The sequence below is a fragment of the Schistocerca serialis genome, chromosome 5 (assembly GCF_023864345.2).
Source record: "Schistocerca serialis cubense isolate TAMUIC-IGC-003099 chromosome 5, iqSchSeri2.2, whole genome shotgun sequence".
Lineage (NCBI taxonomy): Eukaryota > Metazoa > Arthropoda > Insecta > Orthoptera > Acrididae > Schistocerca > Schistocerca serialis.
In genome coordinates this window covers 299,246,999-299,267,487 of record NC_064642.1, presented here as the reverse complement: position 1 = coordinate 299,267,487, position 20,489 = coordinate 299,246,999, and the positions used below count along the sequence as shown (strand labels likewise).

The 20,489-nt window shown below is 41.5% G+C and overlaps 1 protein-coding gene across 1 annotated transcript in view; it reads left to right on the top strand.

The window, feature by feature from the left end:
- Positions 1–20,489, top strand: part of LOC126481358 (UDP-glycosyltransferase UGT5-like) — a 128,109-nt gene that overhangs the window by 64,840 nt on the left and 42,780 nt on the right. The window contains exon 3 of the mRNA XM_050105056.1: positions 11,185–11,407. Coding sequence (XP_049961013.1) covers positions 11,185–11,407 — 223 coding nt within the window. The remainder of the gene's footprint in view (positions 1–11,184; positions 11,408–20,489) is intronic.

Here is a 20,489-nt window from a genome sequence, read left to right as displayed (position 1 = left end):
AGACGAACCGATGTGATCCTACAGCGGGCTGGGAAGTGACCATAGCTGGTGTCTCCAAGTCGCGGATGCTACGGCCTGGAATACGTAATGCGTCTGACTCGCTTACTGTAACTAGGTTTAGGGACTGGAGCGTAGTTACTAATAATAGTCAGAACTGACTGCAAACTAAGCATCATAAATCAGTAACTCTCATTGTTGTTTTTATATTTCATTAGTAAGTGTACTCAAAACTAAGAAACTCATTCACAGGCGTTTTCGTGCCTCGCCGATAGTCGAGCACAACAAACAAACAAAAAATAAAAAATAATGTTTATATGTGTGTGTGTGTGAGTGTGTGTGTGTGTGTGAGAGAGAGAGAGAGAGAGAGAGAGACAGAGAGAGAGAGAGAGAGAGAGAGAGAGAGAGATAAAAAAGAATGAGAGAGTGTGTAAAAAATTGTTGTAAAGAAATTGAATCATGGTATTTAAAGAAATCTTTCATTGTAATGACACGTTCCACATCATTACGAAATGTCGTATTCATGATCTATGGAACAAGAATTAATCTAATGTAATATTGATGACTAGCCATGAAGAGTCATGAATTACCGAAATTTTTGCCAATACCAGTAACCAAATCTAAACTTGAAAATAAAAGACGACAAGTTTTGTAATAAACCGTGACTCCTATCAAGACCCTTTCGTCCCTGTTATCTAGATGATAAGAAAGATGTCTGATATACCTCCATTCTGAAGTAACAAAGTGTGCATGCATTTAACGATGAAGTGCATGATGTGAAGTTCTGTGACGGAGATACAAACCCAACACGTAATCGGATTGTTAACTAAGAAAAATCAAATGTTACGTATCGGTTTTTCTTACGAGTCACTAGGTGTCTGAATCTAAAATAAGGATACAAACTTTTGTGCCTAAGAGACAATCGAACTGCACACCTACCGTGCATCCACGAATGTAGCTTAAGTATCGGTTTCTTACTCACGAACAGTAAGATGTGTGCGTGTTTGACCATAAATAACGACACATGTTGCGATTGTTGGCAACACATGAACAGACATTAAAAATGCGCGTTAATTTTCACTAGCAGGTGGGTGTGCACTTGATAGAGCTGGAAATGAAATTATGAATATTTTTGTACTGGATCAGGATTCGGACCCACATATTTACCTTTGGAGGAGACCTAGAGAAGACTGCAGTCTTGGGAAAAGGAACGAAATGATTGAACTATACTGTTCCGAGAGATTCAGATCCTCGAAAGAGGAGATACGAATGCGAATCACAGTCCAGCACCAAATTTTTCAACGTCTCTAGTTCAATCAAGTACAAGTAAACTAAGAGCCCTGTCCCTTTAAATGGCTATCGGTTCATCACATAAAATAAAATTTGCTAATGTAAGTAAGCTTACTGGGGACTGTATTTCTGTTTACAATGACTTCCGCTATGTCATTTTCCAACGTAAACTGGCTCTGCCCAGTTGGTAAAGGAGGAACGTGATGCTTAATGCTGATTCTGGATTATAACGTCTTTCTCTTGAGGTTACCAGAGGTAAAATAAATCTGTTTGTGCCTCTTAAAAGCAAATGCCTGAACCCACGCATTGCACCTGTGATAGTTCGTTCCACCAGACCATTGTGGCCACATTTCCCAGCCCCTGGAGTGTGCTGTAACGGATGATGTGCTTAGCTTACAAAATTAATCACGGTGGAAAAAATGCGAGTCTATTAAATGGTTAGGTAGAAGCAAGCTTCTGACGCAGAGATTATGCTAGTCTCATGTCAGCAGGATGTAAAGACTCTTCTAGGCATCATAGGCTGGATGTGAGGCCCTTTTTGATTTTTCACAAATACAGCAAATTTCTTAGTTCGAGAAAATCCACTATGAAGAGTGAAGTTGACGGATAATTCGATTATTACTGTTATTATTACTATCATTTTATTCCTACCGATGCTGGAACACAAGTGCTTGAAGATCATTTAATGCCTTTTGGTTACTATAGAAGTAGTTTCCCAAGAACAGGTTCTTTCCCTGTCTACTGAATCCTATTCATGTTAATATTAAACATCAGCAATTACTCTTAGATTACATTAAAACTAAAGTAATTGACGAAGACGTTACTTGATGACAAAAACGCTCTGCCTTTCGTCTTTTACTTGCACCTAGAAATGGCTATCGAGTACTGACAAACCAAAAGGCAAGAGATCTTACTGCCCACATGATTTGGTCGACATGACCTGTTTCAAGTTGTGTATGACAGACAATGTTTTAGAAAATCTATAATTTCCCTTTGAAATAAACAGAAGTATTTTCGTTCTAAGCTGACCAAGTACAAAATTTTCGAAATTTGTTGTTTGTTCAAAACTGCCGATTCCTCAACATCTCCACATATTACGCGTGAATGGGATCGAATCCTGGCCCGGCACTAAAGATTTAATTATGTATTATCAAGCTCTAGCATGAGAACACCTATCTGCTGGTGGATAAGAATTTTGATTTTTAATGTATTTTCATTCGTTGTCAACACTAACGATATCTGACGTTTTTAACTCCCAGTGAGACACAGAACTATTTGCGAGATGACTGTAAGTTCAAGATGTTATTCTGAGCAGCTGGTGGAGAAAAATTCGGTAGCTGACGTCTCTTTGTGTGTAGTCAACAACGATATATGTGGGGATCTATTCCCAGTGAGCGCTGAACTCTTCGTCATATTATTTCTAGTTCAAACATGCTCACATATCACTGCTGGCGCAACAAACCCATATTTAACGTTCGTTTTCTCTAGAATATAACAGCGATAGGTGCCGGGTAGGAGTCCTGGGAAGGAAAAAATTAATGTTTCGTCTCGTCATTTCAGTTAAAACATCTAGCTACTGCCGCGAAAATCCGATATGTCACATTTGACTGTGCTTCGATAGCAATCCGATTAGGTTCTGGGTTCGAATCCCTGTCCAACACAAAGCTTTACCTCACGGCATTTCAAGTAAGTTACTTGTGAAGAAGCAATATTTAACATCTCTCGTAGTTCGTTAACAGGGACAATAGATGATGGGTAGGAATTCGCGTCTGTTAAACATGTTTGCGTTATGCAATTTAAAGTTGATATTTGCTAACTGATACTGTCTAAAATCGAGGTATATCACTCTCTGTATGCTTAATCAGGAATGACTGTTAGTTTCCGTCAGTAACGAAATCTTTGCTTAGTCTTCATGAGCTGGGTTTGAATCCATATGCGGAACAAGACGGTTCGTCGTGTCATTTGAAGTTCATACATATTCTCAACTAGCTGCTCGTGAATAACTTAAATTTTTAATGTCAATTTGTGTTAAATAATAAGTACGGTATGTTACTTTGAAGAGGAAATCATGGATACGACGAACTTACTACGTGCATTACCAATCTGACGTAATAATGAGAGTGGTAACATTTCAGGTATGTCATTTATTGTAATAAATGTGAGCTTACAAGCCTTAAGGACAGTCTTAGCTGTGATAAGGTGTTCCCTGATATTTGTAGTATCGTGGTATTACTTTACATCTTGAGTTATTGCGGTACAGAGCAGTGTTTTCTAGTGGTGACTTGTTGGAACCATTTTCAATAGTCAAACGACTGTACCAAGGAGCGATTAGAGGACCTGCTGGACAGCTTTTTTTGAATAGGATAATGTTCCTGTCCAATAATTTTTAGATTAGTTACAATAAGCTTACGCTGCAAGAGAACTCGCTTGTATTTTTCAATACGTGGTCTGTTGTCGGTTTGAAGGCCTTACATTGCATCGACAACTTAGTGCAACTCCACCGAGGGCTGTCTGGAGTAGGGTGGATATAGCAATGTGAAAGTTGCGAGCTGTCGAAGATGATCTTCATATTCCTAATGCGATTAGGACATCGTATAGACTTGACGACGTTTAGCACCTGTGCGGTCAGTCAACCAATTTCACAATTCATGTTGAGTAATCCTGCTAAATTCCCATAATATTGTCTTCTTATATTGATGAGTAATATGGATAGTCGTCACGTTCATGTGCCGTCTACAACGCAAATTTAATGTTACTATCCTAGGAACTAACCTGCAATACGTTTTGTATTTCATAATCGGAACTATCTGCATTAACCGTCATCAGAGCAACGTCAGGGAACAGAATGCAGCAGTGCCTTGGTATCTACTTGGGGACCTGCTTGAGTTGTGTTCTAAGGAAAGGGTAGTTGCTGGTTCACATTATATTACACTAGCGAGAAGTACCGACTTTTCCTTATCTCTGCAAACATCCCGAACTAAATTCAGTAACTAAATGCTAAAATATATTTGCATTGTGCCAACTCAAAGATCAATAGATATGGATATAGATATAGATTTTTATATTTAAAGCCATTCTCGTTCTGCGTTGGAATAAACATCATTCATTATTTGAGTGTTCTTGTTACGATTGTTATTGTCATTCTCTCACTCGCAAGAGTTTTCACATTCCAATTTGGTATCGATGCACATGAAGAGTGGCTATGAAAGAAGGGAATACTGAATGTTACGTCATGCAGAATACACTCATTTACTTCTGCTCCTCGTGATCAACGCTGCAGGAGAAGTGAGATACATAAAGTTGACAGTGTGAGGACAGACATGCTGGCACAACTCTGCAACTACACAGTGTTACCAGATAAAATGGTGCTGCCCGCATCTCGTGGTCGTGCGGTAGCGTTCTCGCTTCCCACGCCCGGGTTCCCGGGTTCGATTCCCGGCGGGGTCAGGGATTTTCTCTGCCTCGTGATGGCTGGGTGTTGTGTGCTGTCCTTAGGTTAGTTAGGTTTAAGTAGTTCTAAGTTCTAGGGGACTTATGACCCCAGCAGTTGAGTCCCATAGTGCTCAGAGCCATTTGAACCAAAATGGTGCTGCGGAATCGAAAGTGTAGTACGGACTTTGCCACAGTAGCAGACAGCTGCTAATTTCGGACCATGACCGTGGATTACACTTCAGTCAGTGCTGGTTAGAGTGTTGCAACTGTAAATGGAAGGCTTTGTTTGACAGTCTTGTGCTGATGCTGTCTGAATAAATTATGCCATTGGATAAAAAGCGGTTTAGTTTTGAGACCTAACCCACAAGGGGAGAAGGCACAGTGGTCTGCTTCAGGAATTCCAAGCAATAAAACACAAAAAGCAACCCAGGAAGGGTTCGAACAGCTACTTTCATGCAGAGACATGCATTTGGAATCTGTTCATTGTTACGGGGTCAAACAAGAGGGTAACATTACTGAAACAATGATCAGGCTACTTAGTATAATAGAGAGCATACAGATTTCAAGGAGGAAACGTATGAAGACGCAGACTTCCTCGTTATCAATATGTGTGGCATATCTTTCGTGTTAACGAAAGTAATATCCCGCTTTAACTCTTCTTACGTCTCAAATAAAATGAATGCCATGAGGAATCGAATATTTGTTGACTACGTCTCTCCTTGCTTCCATCCGTACCAACATATTTCTTCATTCTTTTTGTATGCTGCAAAAGATTGCACGTGGACAAATTCGACATCGAGGTGCAAAGCGTTTGGTATCTTATATTATATTCAATTCGAATAAGCTTCAGATGTATATTTACTTCGTTTGTATTTTTAGATGATTATGAACGTTACGGAAAATTATCTCACATGCTTTATGTTGAATGAGAAACATTGAATGACCCGTTTCGCTTTCCCTACGTTGAAATGATATAATGTCGGCGTCAACAGCCTTCTTCCACGCCGGAAGCTGAAACTTGTATCATTCTGGATTAATGATAATTGAATGTCTCAAATGTAGACATAGCCCACAAGGTGACGTCAGAAACCATCAGGGGAGAACGCCGCATAAAAAGAAAACGTGCCCGCGCGTCTCCACTCTGAAGGACCGTATCGGAGAATCACGGCAAGCATTTCGCTGAAGAGCTGCCTCGTAAGAGAACCGAGAAATGGCAGCGTCGTAGCAAGTATTTGTCAACACTCTGATAGTGCATTTACTTCTGGGTGTAGGCCGGCGTTACCTCGCTAAATTCACTTGACAGTCGTTTTCCACATCGAAGACTCGTACGATAGAATCCACTGTAAGATGAGACACTTAGAAAGTATAATTAATTTCTGGACTCCAAGAACGGCGTTCTTCACATAAGTAACACCTGTTTGTGTGTTTTAAGGTTGCGTTTTGAGGCTCAGGCAACATCGCAGTGACTATAGTCCGTCTGTGGTCGCCAGTGTGTCGTTAGCTCAGAGGTTATTCGTCATATTGTGGCTTTTCTAACGCGGGACATTCTGAATCGGAATACTTCCCTTTCATTATTAGTTCCGGGACGTGACTATTTTCCTCGGACAATTGGATTCGCGGACATGCCATTCACTACCTAGTTGGACAAACTGTAGACTCTGTACTCGATTTTTGGACATACCTCAACGACCGTCATTATGTCGTTGTCCGCCACCCAAAATACAGACAATTTTTCTCGAACTTCCTTGGGAGTGCTTTCCACGACCCGCTGGAATGTGTTAAGCCAAGAGTGAAGAAGGTTTCCAGTTTGAACCAATGAACATTTCTGAACTACTGAACGGAACACACCAATTTCGAGAAGACGTGACTCAACATATTACCAGCGGGGCGCAGAAGGCGTCTGATCAATTACACAACAAAAATAAACAAAACAAAAATCAAAATAAATATAAAATTCAGAAAAAGGAAGTTTTTGTTTTGTTTATAATGATAGCCCTAACCTTGAATTCCCATATTTCCCCTGGTATATAGGCAGCTCTTGGGGTAGGTTTAGTCAGGAGCCAACGCCGGAAGTGGACCAGATTTTTTTTTTTTTTTTTTTTGTTATAGGATGAAAAGTGGCGGTGGCACTTAGTTTCTTTTTTTATTGCCATTTTCCTAAGGGGCTTTAAAATGAGAGAGAAAAAATGGGTAATCGTCAAAACAAGCAAAAGAAAAAAAGCATGGATGTGTGCTTTGCAAATGCCAAGGTGCTTCACTGTAAAATAGATCCTGAAAAGATTCAAAGCGACTGTCAACGATATAAATTTGAGTTTTGTTCGTCAAATAAGTCTAACATGTCAGAAGGTTGTTTATGAAGTGCACATGTTGATTAATATAGTTCCCCTCTTCTAAATTTTTGCAATAGCATTTAACTGTAGACGTTTTCTAACACCGGCGTTAGCTATTCCTTTCCGTTCTCTGAAACCTCCAAAACGACAAATTTTTCTGGTCTAAATCTGATGACCTTAACTATCACTTCCAATCAACATTAAATACTTCATGAACCCATACATGGAACTCCAAATGTGCAGTGTTCCTGCACTGCTACAGAGCATGCATTGCAAGGTATTCACACAGTTTATCGCATAGAGTTACCATAAGGAATGAAACAAGAACTGTAATACACTTTACACCACAGACGCCCACCCCGGCTTGACGAAAACATCCGAACATTGACCAAAAGTTGCACAAATAATTGAGTTTGAAAGGAAAAGAAACGAGGTATGAAGCATTTATAAATTCATCGGATGTAGCGAGGTGGTTTAATTTCGTCCCAGTCTATAAAATTAATTTCGGGCCATACTCAGCTCTTGCCGATTAATGTAATATAATACCCGCCTACTAATCAGGGCGTTTGTCTCCGTTGCTTTTGGGTGTGAATGGAAATCGTAGAAATTTTCTGTGGAGCAACATTTAATAATGAAGCGTTTTAAATCATCAAAAGCGATGAGCGGGAGCAGGCGCTTTCGATAAAGAACGGGGGAGTGCAGCGCCGCTGCTGTCGCCACGGCCGCTGCCGGTAGCCAGCAAAATCTGCCGCAAAATCGTTACTGGATAAAATTTTGATATCGGTGTGTCAGAAAGCGAAATAGATTGAATCTGCGCTACCATTACATTCACGTCTTCAGCATTCAGACAGAAGAGGCTATAAAAATATTTTCTGCGAGCTGCTCTCGATCCACTGACATTACGAACAGGAACAACGCACGCTACCGCTAGACCACAGGCGTAATCAGCCTAGTGTTTCTCTATCATGGGACAAGTTTTCCTCCAGGAAGTGCCGCAGTCTGCAGTGTTGCCAGATTGTGCAGATAACCGGACTTAGAGAATTAGCGAGTTGGCCAGTTTTATTGTCCCATGTCGCGATCGGCGCGGACTTACCCAGCCTCTGAAGCGGCCGGCCGCCGGTCGAGTTTTATGTCAAAGAGTGTACATCCACCTCCCCCCGCCCCCCACTGCTAGTGTTGCCACCTGCAGTCTCTCAGTGGTTCTTGCATTTGACATCGAGCACAGGTGGTGGTCACATTAATGTAACTGGCCTTCGAATAATATTTTTGTTTTGTTTTGAAAGCTCTATTATTTCCGAGGTATTACGTGTATAGTTGTGACTGATGCATTAAATAAGTTTAGATTTTGCACTCTACAGATGTTCTATTAGTACCCCTCCGGTCACGCTACACACATCCAGTCGATATTCAAGTTTGTACCTTTCCTTATGTAGCAACATTCTGTCAACGGCCATCACAGCAGCATTGATGGATTCCCTGAGCTGTTCCAGTATTACTGGCAATGGGGATAATAAACACAGCCCTTAATGTACGTCCAAAGGAAAAAGTCAGGTGACCAGGGAGGCCAAAGGAACAGGACCATATCATCTTCATTGCTACCCCCAATCTAGTGATGCGGAAATTGGTCGTGTAAGTAGGAACAAACACCGATGCTGCAATATATTAAGTTAACACGTACCCGTCACAGACTTCGCACAGAAGATAAAAGGCCCACACAGACTCGTCTGTGACATCGCTCAAAAAAATTATTAAATTTCATGAAGATTTTCAGTGGCACACACTCTCAAATTGTGGCGATTAAACTTTCCAGGTAAACCGAACCTTACTTAGTTGCTGACTACGGGCATAGAGGTGAAGACGATGTGGCTCTGTTCTCTTGCCCGCCCCCCCCCCCCCCCCCCCCAGAGGTCACCTAGCCTAATGCCTTGTGACGGAGTAATTCGAGAAACACAGTGACGAGTTCCAATTGATGTGTTCGCCTCCCTAACTCGCCAGATCCGTTCACGATCGAACTCATCAGGGATGTGATTGAATGTGGCGTCAGAGCTCAATGTTCCTCTCTCCGGTATTATGGGAATTAGGTGTCCTGTGTGTGCAGATGTAGTGCCAACTCCCTCCAGCGACTAACCACGACTCATTTCCTCCATGGCGTGACGCATCGCCACCTTTATCTGTGCCAAAGGTGGACATACTGGCTAATGGTAGGTGGTCATAGTATTCTGGCTGATCAGTCTAAATGAATCAGACGTTTTCAAAGATTTATTTTTCCTAACTTTTACGTGTACAACTATGAAGGATGCATGAATAGAACCGCAAACAGACCAAGTTTGCATTTTCCACTCTATAAGTATTATATTAGTGCTCCTCGGGTCACACAACACACGTCAAAGTGGGACTCAATTTCGTTCCGAATCTTATGTAGCAACAACCCGTCAATGGACATCACAGCAGCACTGAAGTCACCTAATTCCCATAAATTCCTGGAGCTCTGACGCCACGTTCAATCACATCCCAGTTGTGTTCCATCAGGTTGAGATCTGGCGATTTAGGAAGCCAGCATATCAATTGGAACTCGAAACTGTGTTCCTCGAACCATCCCGTCAAATTCCTGGCCTTGTGACATGGCGCATTATCTTGTTGAAAAATGCCACTGCCGTCGGGAAACATGATCGTCATGAAGAGGTGTACGTGCTCTGCAACCTGTGTACGATTCTCCGTGGTCGTCATGGTGCCTTGCACGAGCGCTTCTGGACCCATGGATGCCTAAGTGTATGTTCCCCGGAGCATAATGGAGCCCCCTGGACGACGACGGATGCGCGCCCTCCCATCGGCATTGAAGCCTGATGTTAGTTCCGCCACAGTTCGCCGCTGTCCCGTTTTTCCAGTCTTCCCAGTCTACGACGTACGACATCTGTAATGAGAGGTGGGCGCCCAACCCCACGACGTCGGGACGTGGCTTCACCTTGGTTTCGCCACGTGTTGATGCCACTCACCAAAGCACTACTCGAACACCCGACAAGTCGTGCAGTTTCCGAAATGCTCGTGCTGCGCCTTCAGGTCATCACAATCCGCCAGATAGATCGAGCCCCTTCCCCATTCTACAGCATGCTCACTAATACTACATGCACCGTGGGTGTGTCTGACTAGTAGTCATTCCTCGCCATGTAACGCTGCTATCGCCTGGAGTGTTTATAGCGATAGTGGATTAGTGGTCGTAATGTTCTGGCTGATCATTGTATAGTAACCCGGTTTGTCGCTAAGATAGCGACATGTATGTTTCATTAAAACAAATATCAAGCTTGTCTCTGGTCACTAGCTCCAAGAAGGACAATAGGTCTGTTTCTGGGTACTTCAGAAAGATCACCAGCATCCTGTATGAGATAACCATTATTCCATCAAAAGAAGGGAAGAATTAATAGAAGCCTTAGTCAACGCGCTGCTCTGTGGCTGTTGGAGTACTGGTTATTCTTCGTGTTTTACTGCCCCTCGATTCCCCTCTTCAATAAATGGCTCTGAGCACTATGGGACTCAACTTCTGAGGTCATTAGTCCCCTAGAACTTACAACTACTTAAACCTAATTAACCTAGGGACATCACACACATCCATGCCCGAGGCAGCATTCGAACCTGCGACTGTAACGGTCTCGCGGCTCCCGACTGTAGCGCCTAGAACCGCACGGCCACTCCGGCCGGCCCCCCTTCAATATATGTCGACAAAATGATTCTCACATTAGACTAATTTGGGACCGCTCTATCGAATGGGCACGTAAAACTCCCCTTCAAAAATCATTTTGTTTGTAACGGGAAACAAACCCACGCTTTCCGTCGACATTGGGCGTCGCATGAAAGACCTGATGAGTAGTAATTGTTTGGCCTGAGTCCAGCTACACATTGCAAAAACGATGTTTGCAAATATCTCCAAACACCAGAGAAAATGCGCCTGATGCTTGTTAGGACAGATAACCTGGGTATAGAATTAAAAGAAAGGATGAACTGTTTTTGACGAAATTCCTTGGATGAAGAACGGTGCCAAAGACAGAAGTGCTATTAAAATCTTAAATCATTTTTAACATTCGATAAGTTTTCGCTTATCAGTTGTAACTGTGTTGTTTACTGAAACGTTCGTTTTTCGCAGGACATCCAGGAGTTCATAGACGGGGCAGAACATGGAGTGATTTTCTTCACATTTGGTTCGACAGTCACTGCAAAGGATTTGAGTGAAAATAAGCGGAAGGCCATACTGGAAGCCTTTGCAGAACTGCCCCAACGAGTGCTGTGGAAGTGGGAGACTGACGAACTGCCAGGAAAACCACCCAACGTGATGGCGCGCAAGTGGCTGCCCCAGTTTGACGTTCTGAGTAAGTAAACAGCGCACACATAGTCCTCAAACTGAGGGGGGCATTTTTGAAGTCATGAAATAAACGAAGATGAATGAAAATGGTGGATAACCTCCCGACGACGCCGTGGTCATTAACGAGGAAGCGCAAGGAGAGGGAACGGAAATGGGTGTGTCGTTTCAAATGAACGACTCCGGCATTTTCTTTAAAAAATTTAGGAAATTCATATGCCGGGAATTTGATCCGTCGTGTTTTCAGTTGCGAACGTTAAACAGTAATCTCCTCCCTGCTCCTCCAGTAGCGAGTTTAGTGTCTTACGACTGCAGCGTCTCGTTCGGTTGTCTCTTGAACAGATCTGATTCAACTGAGTGCACAGGTCACCTCCAAGGACTACATATTGTATATGAAAAAGTAGCATGTAGACAATGCATAAGAGTAAACACCTGCAGATCTCCGTCTGCGTTCTGACAATGACAGTTCCACAGTTAAAAACTTATTTTCCAGAGTAGTGTCATTGGGAGCAGTATGAAAAATTTCTAACATCCTCTTGTGTTAGATTAACACTCAGTCCGAATTTAACAATAGTGCTACAGAAAAAACAAAACAAACATCGCCCGACTATGAGAGAAACTAGAACGTCAAACCCTAATTGGCAACGTATTGTTGGACATAACAGGCTGTTGCCGTAAGCGATAGTTTACAGTGGTACGTCATTCTGTATATTGACGCTGACCTAGCTGCCAGTGCTACGTGCTTGAAGGCTAAGCGTACTTCCTTCACCTGTCAAACTGACGGGACCTTACCTCCAGTTCAGTTATCAATACGCTTCACTCCAACATGAAGGGACAGGCAAAGAGCCAGGTAAGTCAATTATTATGAAACTTTAGAAAAGGCAAATTTTAATTTTTTAACTATTAGTACATTAATATATAAGAACATACAACACGTTTTATTTCATAAATTAAATATCTTGGATGTATCGAATGTGGAAACAGTGTTACTGGCAAGCAGAATGTCCTAATAGTGAAGTAATTTCCCAAAACGCAGTCACACGTCACTCTATAAGGGGAAACGAAGGTGTCTTGTTATAATATAGCGACAGTATTCGTATCACATTTATTTAGTTGTGGTGCTGCTGGCTGAAGAACATCACAGCACCAGGATGGGAAAGACTAATCAGGCTTTGCAAATTGTTATATTTTAGCATGGAAATTGGAAGGAGATCTTGAATAAAGAACGGAATTGTTCGAGTTAGATTACAGCAAACAGGAGATACCGTAACTACAACGATACTCAAATGTTAAAATGTGTGTGAAATCTAATGGTACTTAACTGCTAAGGTCACCAGTCCATAAGCTTACACACTACTTAACCTAAATTATCCTAAGGACAAACACACACACCCATGCCCGAAGGAGGACTCGAACCTCCGCCGGGACCAGTCGCACAAAAAAATGGCTCTGAGCACTATGGGACTTAACATCTGTGGTCATCAGTCCCCTAGAACTAAGAACTACTTAAACCTAACCTAAGGACAGCACACACATCCATGCCCGAGGCAGGATTCGAACCTGCGACCGTAGCAGTCACGCGGCCAGTCGCACATTCCATGACTGCAGCGGCTTAGAACAACGCTACTGTTCACTAGAAAAGTAAGGAATTCTGAAGTTAAACATACTGCTAGAAGCAGCTGTGGGCAGTTCGGAAAGTGCACCCATTGGTTGACAAGGTCATGGTTTTCTTATGACGCCAGTTTGCATTCCTCCGCTATTAATCGTTTGCTGTTTTAGTGTACGGCAGTAGCTAGATTCAGATGAGAGTTTTGATAGGCCAATTTGCAGCGTACTTTGAGTCTAGCTGGGTTTTCTATTTCTTGATTAACAATGACCAAAGTCAACGGAGAAGCTTACATCTGGATCCTTCTGTCATTTCCTTGAAATCTTCACGTGTTTCTATAGGCACCCAGAGGGAATATAGTTTTTATCTTCTTCAGTTCACTAATTTGATTAAGAGTTACATCACGATTGAAGGGCTAGGCGGTGAAGTTTTTATTTGGAGCACCAGCAGAATCACAAAATGTACATGGTGTCCCAGGAGGAATGGTCAGTATTGAGGGCTATGATAGAAACGATCACCCGAAGTAAGAAAACGTCTAGCAAACATGGGCTCTAAAATGCATTTTTAAGCACTATAAGCACTTGTTCACCTTCGCTACTGTGAAACACATCTCTTCTACTGAACAAGTACTCACAGCTCACACGCTACCGGCAGATATTTTAGAACCCATGTTTACTAGACAATTTTTCCTTGTTTTGGTTCATATAATTTCTTCCCAAAACATGGAAAGCAATGGGCTTGAAGTAGAAGAGAGTTGCTTCACAATACTGAAGATGAAGAAGTGCTTATAGTTCATAAGGTATGCATTTTAAAGCCCATAGATTTGTTTTCGAGTGGGTCCGCCTTGAGCAAAACACAATTTTATATATTTTTTTATTTCTACTGTGTGATTCTTACGGTGCTCCAAATGAAACCTTCAACGTGCTTCGTAAGCAAAGACGGGCAGAAGAGCTTCAACTTCAAGATGATTATTTAGAGCCCATGTGGGATGACTTTTTGCTATGAATCGTCATTCTTGCCACATTTCTAAATGCTGACCATTCCTTTTAGGACACCCCGCTTAGAGCTCTTCAGTGTCGTCAACCAGGGCATGAGTGATGAAGTGAAAATGGAATGACATCACTTCATTTGTGCCCTTTATCGCAGTGCACTCATGATAAACATAAGAAAAGGATTCGCCTGTTGCAAGAACATGGGATTTAAATGAATACATCGAAACTTGCCGTTTAAAGCAAACGTCACTGGTTGTTATATTCAGGAGGCATATATTTTTGGAAAAGTCTATGCAGATAGGCACCTTCTTCTTGTTTTTCATTACCACCTATTTGGTGAGATGAGAGACTGCGCAATAATGACGTTGGCTCTGTCCTCTCTGGGCCGGATGAGCTACCACTGACTTGCCTGCTTCTTTCCCGTGAAAAATTGACTTACCTTGCCCTTCCCCCTTACAGCAAACCTTGAGTGCTAATATATCTGAATTCGATATCTGGATTCGCTTTTTTTTCCTGGAAAATTGACTTACAAGGTTCTTTCCCCTTACAGCAAACCTTGAGTACTAATATATCTGGATTCGCTTAGTTTTTTTTAGTTTTTTTTTAGGGTTTTTTTTCTCAACAGATGCATATGATCCGTCTGAATCGAGCCGTAGCATAATTCAACTTCGAAACAAAGTGACTTACCTGGTCTTTTTGCCCTAACCCTTCTCGTGAGTTCAGCCTAACTAAGTTTCCAACACAACCACACTTGACAAATTTTAGTACGTCAACAAATAAATAGAAATTAATTCTGGTAAAAGTTATTTGTATTGTGAAGGTGCGGTGTCTCAAAAGTATCTTGATGTACCTTCCTAATTACATCGAAACCGAATGAAAGCTGGCGCTTATCAGAATTCACAGAGCTTGCACAAATGCGAGTGTGCTGATACCAATGGCTCAAAAGCCAAACACGAAAACTTCAGTCCCTCAAGAGTGTATGTGGTATAAATGCTACAACACAGCTAAACTATGTTGGGAAGATTCAATTAGTGCTCTCTGCCATGTGTAACTCTCACCATGGTAGTTTGGAAAAGCCAGAAATAACTAATTAGATATTCTCCTAGACGACTAAATTCAATTAAATTGCAAATCGCTTCAAAAGGCATGAGCGGCGACAATATTACAACACCTGAATTTGTAACAGCTTGATGGTATGCCGTCCCCAGCTCACCTTCATACTCGGGAGTTATGCGCCACACGCGACATAAGCTTCACTATCTACTTGCATCTAAGTGTCAGCATTTTATCACCAGTCAAAATACACTTGACACACATTCATAAAGTTCATTGCATGCGCAACTTTACTTAGACAGCGTTATTAGTCCAGTTTGAGCATTAGCAAAGCCTACTGTGCAATCAAGACGGAGCGACCCTCGGCGCACATCTTAACAGTTTAACCTTCGTGTCGCGACTCCCTTCGCAATGGCGTGTCGCTCAATTACTGACAATTCTTGGTAGCTGTGACGTCACACAGTACACTTTACCAAATATTAACTCTGCTTGTAATTATATCATTCTCTGTATTTGATTGACATGAAGACAAACTCTAAGCGTTAGTTAAATAAATACTGCAAATTTTTCCTTTGAGCTGCGTCCGCTAATGGACTCGTCCCCAAGATCGAAAACGAAGGGATTTGTGCTCCTGGAAACGTTGTACATAAGGGAAGGGCGGGGGGGGGGGGGGGGGGGGTAGTATTTCTTGCTACAAGTTGACAAAAAGTAGTGTTTGGTATTTTCTATACTGTGAGACTGCCTAATGGCTTTACATACTTTATGACATGAAAGAAAAGAAAATTGTGGAATTTTTATGAGGTTCTTTATTTTTTAGCTACGGTACTGTGTTATTCAAATGGTGCCTCCCAGTATCCTTCATCCGACAAGGGGAACTGCCCATCGCACCCCTCTCAGATTTAGTGGTGAGATAGCCCAGTGGATAGCCCGTCGAAACCTGAACACAGATCAAGCATGAAAACGGGAAGAAAGTGTACTGAACTGTGAAAATAAAGCAAAATAGAAACAGCAAACGGTTCAAGAACAAGAAGTGCTGTATACAGGAATGTTGCAGACACGGTGTCGTGGCTTAGCTGGCACGGAGCTCAGCGTGTTCGGTCCGCCCCAACAAATGCAGGGAACAACTACGAACAAAATGATATTAAAAAAAAAAAATGGGCCCGGTGATGGGCTGCAAAGCGGACGAGATATGTTCAGAACTCCCTTGTGTCAGTTTTTTTTCTGTTTTCCACGGCATTATAAACTGTACGTCTTGTCATTGAAATGGTTATTCTCTTTCTGTAGTCTTGGCGGTTGTCATACTGTCCACTGGTTACAGAATATGAGCCATATAGTAAGAATACGTTGCCCTCGCAAGTAAATGTGCTGATTAGTGACAGCAGGCGAGATACCACATAGATGTCTCACAGAAATGAAAACGGATGTGAACTGCGTTACAACAAAGGAATTCAAGACTCAAAACTTCCAAAACGGAGCGCAACTTCAAAAACAGTAAAAACATGTTTCGACAGAGTACAGAGAATCTATGTGATAGTGAAACTGTTGCGTTCATTTGTTGCAGCTTATGTGATGGCTCTGAGCACTATGGGATTTAACATCTGAGGTCATCAGTCCCCTAGAACTTAAAACTACTTAAACCTAACTAACCTAAGGACATCACACACATCCATGCCCGGGACAGGATTCGAACCTCCGACCGTAGCGGCGGCGCGGTTCCAGATTGAAGCGCCTAGAACCGCTCGGCGACACCGGCCGGCCAGTTATTGTGACAAACTATTAAGTGTTCATCATTTCCCTGAGAGTGATCACATTCACATTGACACGAACACCTAAATCGGGCAAGGATGCATATCTCATTCACTTACCAGGCGTACAAATTAGGTGTGTCGGTAAGAGAATCCTATCATATGACACACGTACAGTCACTAATGCCGTGTATGACACACCGGACGTGTTCTAAGGTGAAATATTCGGTTGGCTTGTCGCCTTGTCATCAAACTTTTGCGGTTCCCGTTCGAAAGCCACTTCCTTTCGGCTGCCAATAGAGTAGTTGTGCAGAATCAACTGTCATTATAGGTCCCTTCCTTACACCCCGCTGTTGCAAACGGACGTTACACCACCAATCAGACACAAATTTGAATACAGCGAACAGCGGAGAAAAAAGGCACGAGGGGCTTTGAACTCTGCTCTCCCACCTTGTAGTCTAACACTATGACCACTTTTTTTTTTTTTTTTAAATCTCATTTTGTTCTTTATATTTTCGGTTTTCGGGGCGGACATCCCATGACACCTGTTCAGTTTCATCGTTCATCCATTTACTCAGTTTTTTTCTTACTGATGGCTAATAATCCTCTGACCGAATACGCTGAAATATCGTGCTGGCTAAACCACGATGACGTGGCTTTTCCACACAACTCTATATTGCACTTCTTGTACGTGGACCGCACACTGTTACCATTTTGCTTTTTTTCACAGTTCAGTATATGTTCATCCTGTTTTCATGACTGATCTGGTTCAGGTTTTGACGTGCTGTCCAAACTGAGCCCTCTTACCACTAAATCCGGAGGGTGGGGTGGGGGGTGGGGCGGCGATGGCAGTTTCTCTTGTGAGCAGTCCGTTTCAGTTGCTGACTCTTCTTCATCAAAATTTTCAGGCTGATGGACCTGCCTAATCCATCCACCGCTTGAGACCAGTAAATGTAATGTTTCTTTTAAGAAATATTTGCTGGTTTTCTTTCGCTTCGGTCTCATACCGTTTATTAATGGTTAGTAGCCTGTTTGTTATATCCAGACTGCATTCTTGTCCCGAGAACTTCCTGGCAAATGGGTGTCTGTACAGACGAAAACGCATCTTACGGGCCTTGGGCTCTTCTTCTGGCAAACTGGCTGTGGATAAGAGGGCATGTGCAATGACGGTTGGTCCATGCATTAAAACTATCAAAAAAATCAGTCGCAGACATAGAATGCCATGAATATAAAACAACATACAATCTTGCTGTTTTCACAGTATAAGCAGAAAATTTGTCTGTGTCTAACTTATATCCACTGGAAATAGCTTCTAGAATAGCCCTGAATCGCTAGATGATTTGCAGATTTGCACCTGTTATTTCTGCCAGCGTTTCAGGGTCTGCAAAAAATCTGCGACTAGTATTTCCATCATTGCTATTTCCACAGCCTTTTTGGGAACATCTACAATTAATACCAATCGATTTCCAAACATTTCTTTTGTGTATTTTTTACTCTCTTGAACAATTTTCTTTTTTTCTTTTGAACGAATTTGCCACCTTTTTACGTTTATTTTACAGGACAAAGGCCACAAGTGCTCAAAAAAAAATCGGGAATGGAGTACAGATGGACTGAACTGAAGAGATTCAGTATTTACTCTTTTGTTTTTGAAGTCTTTTTCTCATGCAGCGTCTCACTGTCGAGGCTACCTCTGTCGCTGCATTGCAGACCTTTGCATCTGCCATAGTCATCAGCATTGTCTGCTCTAGCAACTTTTGTTTCTTCTAGTTCATACAATAAAATTATAAACAGCCGACCAGTTGCAATGGATAAAGAATTCTTTACCTAGGTTTCGACAAATATAAATTTGTCTTCTTAAGAAGGTGGCGTAAGGACAATGAACATTATAGCTTACATTAGAAAAGTATGAAACTTACCAGTGTACATATCTCTGTCTTGACAAGAGCCATTATTGTTAATTTTAAAGTTCTGACATATATACCGTTTGTGGGCCTCACTAATATAGTAATGTAATTTTTGTGTTTTGGCTGTATATGCCACTGGGCGTAATACTCTCGGCGCAAGCGCCACCTGCTTTTTTTAATGTATAACTACATTATTTGTACCAATGCTCCCATATTGTTATAACGGGAGTGTTAAACGCCTTCCTTCTTTTTTATTGTTACTTTATCTAAGGACGTTATTAATACTGATAATTTACACGTTACCTTTGTACGCCAATTGGCACGTGGTTCTCGCCATGAGCGCCACCTGCCCTGGTATCAGAGTAACTACGCTCGCCGATTACACTCAGTCGGTTGTGAGCTCTGCAAGATCCATGTACTAATTTATATTTACGTGACAAACCCTAATTCTAGGGCTGTATTTCATTTTGACAAATGGATCTATGCCGACATTTGCAAAACCGGCGATGGTACATTAGTCCTTACTAATGTAAAATTGTAAGTACCAGTCGTCGTTCTCATATTTCTGTAATGCAAGAGCTCTCTAATTTATGTTAAAATTTATTCTTGACTTAAGTTTCATACTTTTCTAATGTAAGCTATGATCTTCATTGTCCTTAGGCCACCTTCTGAAGAAGATAAATTTATATTTGTTGAAACCTAGGTAAAGAATTCTTTATCCATTGCAACTGGTCGGCTGTTTATAATTTTATTACGTGGAACCGTTGCTGTTGTGCAGCTATGTTTAAAATACTAATCTTCTAGTTCAGTTTACCTGTTAATATAAACAATTTCCTCATTAGTAAGATTACGTGTTTCGTGGGTAAATATAGTTCTGATTAGTCTGTAATAGCGAGATTATGATGGCGTAGGATTTTTCCAAACAATTAGGTCTATTCGTGCGACTAATAAGTTGGAGAGGTGCTAAAGATGAGAAATCTTTTCGCATCGGAATAATTGTTGTTTTCCAATTTTGTTTAAAATTTTGTGAAGCATCACAGTCCCATTTATATATAAGTTCCAATGCATTTATGTCATCATTTGGAGGATCATTTAAAATCGCTCCCAAATATAATTTTAATCGGTCACTTGTGTAATTAAGCAAGGCTTGAAGTTGGATCTCCGTACTTGTGGCAGTCACCTGACAGGATTCAGTCACAGGGTAACACTGCTTTTTAGGCTCTTGAAGGATGCTGAAACGGGGATAGACATTCTTATCAGATGTTTGGATTATTCATTTTTGTTTCCTTGTCTGTATTTAGTTCCTCGTGTGCGAAATGAATTAATATCGTTAACCACTTTAGAGCGCTCTACTTTTCCAGATTCTCGGAACTTCATTGACTGGCATTTTTTTCATTCTGTGGCTAATTGTTTCTCAATAGCTGTGTCGTACGCCTTTCACTACGTTTGTTTAACTCTACGAACGACTTTGATGGCCTGCCAACTCGCATTTTGCCACATAGAATTTTAATGGTACTTTGCAGCCAGTTATGGTTAGTTCTAAGAAGGTACTTTCAACTTCGTGTGAAGCAGTCCATCATTCCTTTAATTGTGACTTTATATAAGACAGTTTATGTCTAAAACCTTTCCATCCATTATCAGGGAAGGCACAATTTGATAAGATATAATTTTCCATAAAGGCCAATCTTATTACAAACTATTATTCAGAACATCCCTTCATAAGCTCATAGAGATCTTTTCTTATCATAATGTTGACCTTCGAAGGTCCTAGGATAAAAACAAACAGCTTTCA